The following is a 10,735-nucleotide window of genomic DNA, read 5'->3' on the forward strand; positions in this document are numbered from 1 at the left end:
GTATTTATTTGGGGTGGGTTAGATTTTATCTTAATTGTTTTTAGATTTTTAATGTCTATGTATTGTGTGCCTATGTTTTGTATGCCTATGTTGTACATCGCCCAGATTGGCTGGACAGCCAGCCAGATGGGCGACTAAGAAATTCAATAAATAATAATAATAAATAATATTTATGTTGTAAACCACTTTGATATATTTTTATGAATAGTGGCATATACTTTAATAAATAAATAAATAAGAAATTCAGTGAGATTAGATCTTCCTCAACTGATGCCTTTGTTTACTCCAGCCCGTTTTGAGTAGCTCAGTAGGCATGATCTACTAATCACTTTGTGAAGTTAAGGGTAGACCTTTCATTGCAAGCTGTCTTATACCAAGTCAGACCATTAGTCCATCTAGCTGGCAGTCGGTCTACAGGGTTTTAGGTAGGTTTCCCTCTCAGACCTATCTGGAGATGCCAGGGATTGAACCTGACAATGGCAGCTGGTCGGTGGAGCAATGGAATCCGCTCCAGGTTTCACTGTGGATAGCTTCTTGAACATTTGGACTAAAACCCAGAGCGGATTCCACTGCCCCACTGACATGGAGCCACCAACGGCCAGTGAAACCAGGGCTCTTCTGCATGCAAAACAGATGCTCTATGTACTGAGCTACCCCCCTTCCCCGAAGAGATGGGGCAATTTGCCCCGCTTCCATTCCTGCGGGAAATTACGCCATGTCTCAGCTGTCCTTTCTGCTGCTACTTCTAGCCACGTATTATTTATATATTTATTTATTAAATTTTAGTCGCCCATCTGGCTGGCTGTAGCTGGTCTCCCTTAATCTACGCTCACTCTCCTGCCCTTTGTACTGAATGAATGAATCTTTATTGTTCGCCACAACTAAATATATTTAAAAGGAAAATACAAAAAACTTATTAAAATACGGATCATATTACAGTAAAACGCCCTTTGTATTGACTCATTTACGCAACACCTGCTTCCAGCTACTGACGATAACCACTGCAGCCACTGGTGCTGGTAGTGGAGACCTGTAGCACCACTTAGGCTTCAATCACCATGAATTTTCACGGGACGTAATTCTGAGTGTGTGATTATCCCGCTTGAGGGTAACGAGCATGCGCGGCCGCCAGACATCCCTTCCCCCTGCCCCGTCACAACCATGAGAAGCCGCCCGGTTGACGTTCTGCCAGCGAAATCTTTGGCGCGAGCGGCTCTCAGGCCGAGTCATGTGAGGGCGCGCGGCCAACCGCGGTACCCGACGTGCCCGGAAGTGGCTCTTTTCCTTTTTTCCGTTTCTCGCAGGCAAGATGGCGGCGTCCGGAGGGCTGCGGTTGCTGTGCAACGCTCGGCCCCGGCGGCGCCTGCTCCACACTGAGCCGTTAGCGGCGCCTGCCCTCAGTGCTGCCTCCCCTCCGTCTCTGTATCCACCGGTAGTAGCCTCTCTCACGGCTAAGAGCGCTGCGGCCAAGCGCCGGCGCCTGGAGCGGTTCCACCAGGAGATCCACGACGCGCCCTCGGTCGAGCAGAAACTTTGGATCTACGGAAAGCGGCAGCGCCTCAAGTACGTGGTTTACCCACAAACGTGGGCGATCAATGCAGACCGCTGGTACCAGAACTTCACCAAGACCGTCTTCGTGCAGGGGCTACCCGCTGTGGAGGCGGCGAGAGAAGAAGCAGCAGGAGGGGAAGACCGCTGCGACCTGGCCGAGCTCCGATCCGTGGTGTGTGACGTGCTACTCCAGGAGCATTTCTACCAGCGCAAACGGGCCCCTTACCTGTTCCGTGCCATTGACCAGGGACCTGCCCCCTTCCTCACTCACCTGGTGCCTAGCCTGACGGCTCGTCTGGCCAGCCTCAACCCGGTGCTTGGTTCTTCTGTCATAGGTGTGTGAGCCCTCATTGTTGCTAATGGAAAACGTGTGTGTGTGTGTGTGTGTGTGTGTAAGAGAGAGAGAGAGAATGGTGGCGCATTCAAGTAGCCTCTGCTCTGTCAGGATGTCTGCTACGATCCTAAATACTGTACACTTAGAGTCATAGAATTGGAAGGGACTTCAGAGGTCATCTGGTCAAGCTTCTTATCTATCCAGGTGCTGATGAGCAATTTGTAGGGTGACAATATTAATCAATTGCAAAGATTTATATACATGTCAGCAAAGTTTAGAGATCCTTAAAATTATTAAACAGATCAAAGATGGAAGCCATAAGTAATTCCAAGTAGCTTCTGTTTTGTGAGTGACATTTATCTAGTATAGTGTAATACTTGTATTTTTAACATGCAGAGTACTCCTCCCACAATTTCCACCAGTTATTCTCTTATTGTATGTTAGCTGAAGGGGCTGAAAGAGAAGCTGTGTTAGAAACAGGAAGGGCACCAAATGTGGTTACCGCCTGAAGCAGCGTTATGCCAACAGGAGGCTCTACCATTTAACTACATTCATTCATTTGAATCTTAATGAGCTTATACGTGTACACACTCTCCAGATATTTAGACAAAAATATATAGGTTGCGAGCAGAGCCTTCTGCTGTACGTTTCCCCATGCATGCATTCTTCATAGCTATGCTGAACATTTGTAACACTTGGTGGCTTGCCTTAGACCTCATAGGCAGTGTATGTCTGAGATGACATTTGCATGTGAGACTTGCACGCTTAGACACTTCTCTACACTAGCTTTCTAACGTAGCAACTTTACAGAATGGAAACTATCCTACCTATGGTATATATTCTGCTATATCCAATAGTTTAAATAGTATCCAACTCAGGAATTCAGGTGTGAACCAATGAGTTAATAAGTGTGGGTACTCAAATAAGTGTGTGTGTGGGGGGGTAGGCATTCTGGAATAATTCATCTGCCTTATGAAATGGAGATGAAAACATTGTAATATAGCATACATACCTGGCATTTTTGAAGTGTTTCACATATTTCTCAATAACTCTTACAGCAATCCTGTAATTAGGTCATTATTTCCATTCTTGATAAATTGAATGTTTTCCACTGAACTTTGAGCTCTAAGCTGAGCATGCTAGGGAAGAATTTAAGATTTATTAATTGATCTCTAGGGATAAGTGAGAAGGGAAAGTAATGGCTGAAGAAACTTTTTTCATACATGTACCCTTTTGTCCTTTGCTTGCTGATGCAAACAGATAAATAGAAATAAACAGTCATTCTTCTTTATAGATTCCTTAACCCAAAACATTAATATTCAGTTGCTGAAATATTTTGGCTAATGTCTGCGTTAAAGGATAAATGGTATTCAGCTACGCATATGCTATGGATTAACACTAAATGTGATTCAGATCAGTGTTCCTGCCAGTTACAGTGACCAGGAGTTATTTTGACAGTGCTAAACCACATGGGCCTAGACAATGTTGCTACCTAATTTGTCAAAGTGCTTAATTCCTAGTGCCTATTAGAATAACACCAGTTACTCTTAAACCATGCAAGTCAGATTTGACTTTAAGTGCCTCAGAAAAATTACTGCTTCAGCACCAGATTTCTAACCTGATTGTGTAGTCATCACTTATTGGGGGGGGGAGGGAGAGAATTATAGATCTTTTTGATCTTTTATGATCAAAAATCAAATATAAAAAGTTTACATTTTTATTTATATTTACTTATTTATTTATTGTAATATACCGCCTCATAGCTGAAGCTCTCTAAGCGGTTTACAGTAACTAAAAACATTAAAACAAATATACATTTTGAGACATTTTTTTAAATCACCTGACTTACTGCAAATTTTTGCATAACTAAGTTCAGAAGTATATACAGATGTTGCGCATATATGTGTTCACATACAAGGATATGCAGTCACACACATACCCTTGACTGTACAGACATGAACAGTTACATACTTTGGGAAGGGCTGTAGCTCAGGGCTAGAGCATGCATGCAGAAAATGCCAGATTCAGTCTCTGGCATCTCCTGGTAGGGCCAGGAGAGAACCCTGTCTGAAATCCTGGAGAGCTGCTGCCAGTCAGTAGACAGTACTGAACTAGATGGACCAAGGGGCCTGACTCACTGTAAGGCAGCTTTCTGTGTTCCTGTGTACTTAATATTTTTGTGGCATGCTCTTGATGTCAGGCACTATTGAAGACACTCTTGTTATTTCAGACTTCAAACCAGAAGTAAATTTCTATTGGATGCGTGGTGAGACGGTGGTTCCTCGTGGACATCGGAGGGGTAGAATTGACCCACTGAGATTTCAGATTGATGATAAACCACACTGTCAGATTCGTGTAACAAAACAGCTTTCAGAGGTATGAAACCAAGTTTCATAGAAATGAATGGATTTGTTCTTTTTGGTGGCTTGGGGGTGGGGATGAGTATTGAGCTCTAAAATGTATAAATCAGACCTCTTGCTTCTATCCCATATCACCTTTTCAAGGGTGCAATTTCACTAAATTAAGTTAAATATGTGTGATGTAAATTTGTCCTTGTGAAGAAGTTAGAATATAGCAAACATACCCAATAACTGATATTTTCTTAATTAAAACTGGAGAGCATGTAAGAGTAAGAACTATTTATGCTCAAAGAAATTCACCCCCTGTGTTTTTGCATCAGTCACTCTGATTTGGGTGTGTCTCCCAAGCCAGAAGGAGATGGGCACAGCACTGGCTATTGGGCACTCCCCACTGAGGGCTGGTATTCTTACAGTATCTCTGTATCCAAAGGGCAACATCCAGTAGCATGCAATGGACTTCTCCTTCTATCACCTCATGCCCCCAGCTCTGCTCTAGAAAGCCCCTAACCCTCCAGAATAGATTTTAGAGGCATTTAGAAGACTGGAAGGGAGATCCAGGGTAAATGAGATGCAGATATACTGTGGATAGCCTCCACTTTAGATTCATAGGAGCCTTTTATTTCCCCCCCAAGGCATATTAATAGTACTTATACCTACTGTTGTCCCGCTGCACAGTTAGAGAACTGCTGCCACATAATATTTTCAGATCTATTTCTATAACTTTTCATAGGCTCTTTGTCATTTTTTAATTTCCTGTTTCAGTAGAAAAAGTTTCACAATGGCTTGGAGCCTTTGGTGCTATTACATGCTAAACTAGCTCTACTGTTTGCTGTGTAAAGATGGATAGGTTGCTCTCATTTTTGTCTATTAAGTAGCCTAATGCTGCAATCCTATGCAGGATTGGAGGTAAATTGAAAGGAACTCTGAGTATATCTGAATAGTATTGTGCTATAAATGTAGGGTTCTTTCTGGTTTTAGAATTTGGGGGCTTTACGGTTTAGGATTTGTGTGAGGCCAAGGAGTTAATTGGCTTGATTGTTTAAATTACTTTCTGGTGCTTTTGTTTAGTGCCTCTTATCTTAAGATGTGTATATGTAAAGCTGTTTTTACCCATACACTGCTATACAGTAATATCTCAGTTAACAAAGTAGATGCATTCCTAGGCTTTACTTCTTTAGCAGAAACTTTGGTACCAGAGGTAGGAATAACATGGAAAGAATAGGGATAGGTTCCTACACCCGCTCATGGACAGTGGGGACAACTTCAACAGGGACTTTAAAGAGTGCCTCTCCCTCCCCTGAATCATATTGGATCCTTCCCTCCCCAGCCCTGGGAGAAAGCAAGATATCTCTTTAATGCAAAGCAAACACCCAAGGTTGTCAGTTTTACCATAGTATGGCAAAAGCACAGGCTTGTCAGTTTATCCATAGCAAAGCAGACACATGCTAGTCAGTTTCACCTGAAGGCAAAGCCACAGGCTTGAAGGTTTATCCATAGCAAAACAAAGAAACAAGCTGTTCAGTTTCATCTTAAAATAAAGGCATAGGATTATCCCTTTATTGATTGCAAAGCAAAGCTGGTTAGTTTCATCTTTAAAAAGCTTTCCTTTCAAGGAGCTTTGTTCCTGGAGGATTCATTAATTGAGGCATTACTGTATGAGGGAATTGGAGACTTTCCTTTTGTCACAGGAATACGATGGAGGTGTTTGTTTCTCTGTGTATTTACACAAAGTGAAAATGGTGGATTTGTGCGGTAGAGTGAATTGAATGAATGATATGACAACTCAAGGGAGGAAAAGGAAATGAAAAAGTAGGGAGAAACATGGATGTAATCATCCTCATTGTATCATTAAACTGGAAATGGGGAGTGCTATCCAGTCGTACAAATAACTCAGGGATATTTACCCATTCTGGTGATCTTGCATCCTATATTCATCTCCTACCTGCCATTGTTGCTGCTGCTAGCCTTGAACCAGTGACATCACTTAAGCTCCAGGCAAGTGCTAGGTGTGTTCAATTCTTGTATGCCTTTCTCCCCAATATATGTGAAAAGTGAAAATGGGGGACATTCCTCCTGGCACTGAAGGGTTCCCTGATTCAAGAGAAAGTATTGGGCCCTACTTCATGTAGTTTCATGCAGGGAAAGTCAAGCACAGCTACCAGGGAAAAGAAGAACCTGAGCCACACATACAACATACTTCCATGGTAGTGTTACAGAAGTTGCCTGTGTGATTCTGCTTGTTGCATAGGGTAAGCACCATTTCAGTTCTTTACCTCTTCAGAAACCAAGCACAGACTGGCCCAGTTTGCATATAACACTAAGCTAAGGTTGAGGAACCTGTATCCCTCCGGCTGCTGTTGGACTACAAACCCATTATCCCTGACCATTAACCATGCTGGCTGGGCTAATGGGGGTTGGAGTCCCAACAGTGCCTGAAGAGCCGCATGTTCCCCATTCCTGCACTAAGCTAAACCATGACTGAACACGATCAAGCAAACTCACAGCTGCTTCACTCTTCCTTGGTCTCGTTGCTGCTATGCTGCCCAGGGCTGAGCCATGGCTTGTCTCTCCTAAACCAGCCAACCAGCTTCAGATGTAATGTGAACTAAGGCTTAGCACTGGGATAACATGACAACAGCAGGACTGGGGGAAGAGTGAAGGGGCCAAAGATTTTACTCTGTATCTGCAAGTATTATTGATGCTAACCCATAGTTTGGCTTATTGTTATGTGCTAACCAGGCCACTGTGTCTGCAGGTATCTACAGTTTCAGCCAAGACAAGCAGGCTAGTGGTAAATTACAAAAGTCAACATAACTGAGATCTTGTAGTTAATTGGTCCATAGTGAAAGGAACCTCTTATTACTGTCATCATTAGATGAGGTGAAAAGCAAGATACATTTTTTTTTTGTTTACTGAAATGATTTTCACTTTTTTTTCTAAGTTTGTGCCCCTGGACTATGTGGCCCCTGGAGATATTCCTGTTATTAATGTCTTACCTGACAAACTTCCATTGTTCAAACGACAATATTACAACAAAATATTTATAGGTAAGACTGCCACATCAAAACACCAATATATAAAATTTCTACTTGGGTGTTTGTGTACAAATGTTTTGAATGTTTAATTTCTGTTTTAATTGTAAATTGTATTTATATTGTAATTTGATATTACAAAATATAATGCATGCTATTTTTTCTGTGTTCCAATGTTTTGTTAAAAGTTTTTAACAAAACAAATCATTTTGCAACAAGACTGCAATAAGTCATTGATACTAGGTGTTTATGGACAACTTGTTTAAATTGCTTTGCATACGTTGCATCAAACCTTACAGTAGATTTGTCGGGTAGGCCTCTGTTATCCCAATATTGTACATTGGGGATAACTGTGCCTGCAAGAACAGCAGCTTCCTTAATTAATGCATTTAGTAATGCTGCGATTGAGGTGGCATATAAACCATGAATTTCACAGCTTCTTGTAGTTCAGTCTTTGCTACAGTTGCTACTGTACTAAACAAGTACAGTATTCTTGATAAAGTGAATAGTTGATTGAACAGAATGCCTGGTCTTGATGTGGAAAGACAAATTTTAGCCGTAACATTCTACATTGGCATAGTATGGTAAGCCATCTTGTATGGAATGTTTTAATGCTCCCGCTATCTGATTTCAGAATCTCCTATATGCTTAAACATTACTCTTTGTATGAATTAGGTGCTAGATTTTCTAAGGGTTAACAGGCTTACCTAAAGTATTGTTTATAAAACAGCAGCATTATGTATAGCGCTATGTTCATATTTAAATTAATTAATAATAACTACTTGTCAGCATCACTGTTGTCAAGAATTTTAAAGATATTCAATTTTGAAGATACTCTTGAATGAACTGGTATTTTTCCTAAGCATTCTACATGCTATATGTTATATAGAAAACGATCTAAAAATAATTATTTCTTTTGTGGGATTTAGGATCAAAGGTAGCAGATCGATGCACCTATGGGCATACACAGTTTCATTTAATTCCCAAACGACTGAAAAGAGAGAGACTTATAAAGTTGAATCTCTTTGATCAGATTGAAGTTCCTTCCCGTACCAATGCAATTGCAAGTCTTTTTGCTTGGACTGGAGCACAAGCAATGTACCAAGGTAAGTCTCTAGTTAAAGATTAAAGATGATATCCAGTGATGCACAATAAAGAAAATAGCTAGCTCACAAATCTAAGTGTTAAAAGATGATACAGCCATGCTAAGCCCTATTCATGCATTCAAAAGAATATGTGAGGGCTTAAACTGGGGAGTAAGTGTATGTGTGCTGGGCATGCCCACTCTGCCCTTGACCTTTCCACATTATGCTGGAAGGTCTGAAAAGGGCCTGTTACCATGTTCATCGAAAGTATTTACAAACCTCCTTGTGATTGGGAGCTCTGATAATACAGGGTTCATGATTACCTGTGGGCTTGTTATTGCTTTCAGCTGAACATGCTTGCAAGCTGCCTTCCCATTAAATGTGAGAAGGTGGGGAGTGGAGCAGGTATGCCTACCGTGTATGGGGACATTTGAGTGAGGCTAGCATCTGCACACTCCTGCCCCAGTTTAAGTCGTCACACTTTCTTTAGAATGCATGATTAGGGCTCCTTACAACTTGAAATTCATGAAACAAGTGAATCAAAAAGTGGGAGGTACTGATCTGTAAGCAGCTATGACCCCTTGTAGAATTGGAAATATCTTGTATAGCTCTTAACATGCTTTTGCTGGTTTGGAAACTGTGTCAGAATTCTCTGGCTGCTTATTGGATATATAGGTTGCATTTAACATAAAGGTGCCAGATACAAATTGTTTTAATTAGGCTTTCCCCCCCCCACCCCAGGGAGCCCTTCCTCTTTGTGGAAAGTTGCATGAGTGACAGACTGAAGAGTCTGGATCAGCTTTCCCCAACCAGGTGCCCTCCAGATGTTTTGGACTACAACTCCCATCAGTCCCAACCAGTAGGACCAATGGATGATAGAAGTTGTCCAAAACATCTGGAAGGTACCAGGTTGGGGAAGGCCGGTGAACTAATAAAATATGCATCCTTTTACAATGGATTTGCGATGCCTTTGCCTTTAATGGCTTGTGGGTTTCTTTGTTCATAAGAAATGCTTTTGTTTAGCTGCTTCATTTTTCCTCCTCTGTGTCTCAGGATTCTGGAGCGAGGCAGATGTGACCCGGCCTTTTGTATCGCAGGCTGTGATTACTGACGGAAGATACTTTGGCTTCTTTTGTTACCAGTTGAATACCTTGGCTTTAACTGTGGATGCTGATAAAAATAACCCAAGAAAGAATATTTGTTGGGGAACTGAAAGTAAGCCCCTATATGAAGCAATTGAAAACAATGATGTGAAAGGTTTTGATGATGAAATTCTGCTTCAACTGGTTAAATTTCTCTTAAACAGACCAAAGGAATTATAATTTAACATTCAGATAAATCTGAATCCTCTCAAGATACTGAAGCAAGCACCAATCCTTAAAGTGAAATTCTGTGTGAACTATTAAAAGTGCAAACATTCTGAGCACGATTCCTACATTTGACTCTTTGGGATGAATGAAATCTGTACAAGAGTACTTCTGGTGCTCTTAACAGCATTGGCTCATTTATTTGTATGTTGACAGACACATTGACATAGCTATTTAAATGAAATACCAAGGCCAACATCTTTTGTGTGTGTTGTATTGTGTTAAAATTTGGTTCTGTCATGACAGGAAAACCCAGATTAAATACACAACTGTTAGAAACTAGAAAGAGATCTCACTTCAGATAGCGTATTGAAGTGTATCTTTTCTTCTGGTTAAATAGGCTTGGAATTTTCAGAGAGTGCCATGGGTACCATCCCCTCCAGTTGTTTCTCTCAGTACCTCTGAGAGAGGCAGCTAGTAGCACCCCAGCATGCTGTTAACTTACACAGCCCACACTCACATCTCTTTCTCTGCTTTTCCATGGGGTCTGAGGAAAAGTTTGATTCAGTGGAATTAAAATAAATGTTTCCCCTCCTCTCCTTTCCTCTCCCCTTAGTCACTTTCATTTCTGCTCAGGTGCTAATCTGAATACTGAAAACGGTTTATATTTTTATTTTTACTTATGCAAGTATTTATATACCGCCCTCTAAAAAACATCAAAGTGGTGTACAGAAACATAAAAAACCCTTTAAAAACAGTACAGAGCTGAAAAAGGGAAATAGCAACAGTACTCCTCTTTCTCCTTTATGTGTTTTTCAAGGGGATCTTTGATGTCCAGTGATGAAGCGGGAACAGGCTTTGTGGGCACTGGTTGTCAAGGGTGCCACTGTGCATGGCCACCACCTTGATGTCCCCATCTTTAACAGAATGTCATATAAATGAGTTCAAACCAAATTCCTTGCTTTGCCTTCCCAACCCCAAAATCTAATTTCTAGTTCTGTAAGAAGATGCATTTTATTAAAGTTTCTGTAGAATTAGTATAAAAATAGAAAATTGATCAAAGCTG

At 41.2% G+C, this 10,735-nt stretch overlaps 1 protein-coding gene across 1 annotated transcript; it reads left to right on the forward strand.

The window, feature by feature from the left end:
- Nucleotides 1–1,199: 1,199 nt before the first annotated feature.
- MRPS30 (mitochondrial ribosomal protein S30) lies at nt 1,200–9,927 on the forward strand. The gene is made up of 5 exons (XM_061617538.1): nt 1,200–1,886; nt 4,116–4,261; nt 7,187–7,292; nt 8,207–8,383; nt 9,416–9,927. Exons 1-5 carry the CDS (start codon nt 1,310–1,312, stop codon nt 9,682–9,684), a joined length of 1,275 nt encoding a protein of 424 aa, XP_061473522.1. The 5' UTR covers nt 1,200–1,309; the 3' UTR covers nt 9,685–9,927.
- The last annotated feature ends 808 nt before the right edge of the window (nt 9,928–10,735 follow it).

Source organism: Rhineura floridana, chromosome 1, assembly GCF_030035675.1.
Source record: "Rhineura floridana isolate rRhiFlo1 chromosome 1, rRhiFlo1.hap2, whole genome shotgun sequence".
In the NCBI taxonomy this organism is placed as follows: Eukaryota; Metazoa; Chordata; class Lepidosauria; order Squamata; family Rhineuridae; genus Rhineura; species Rhineura floridana.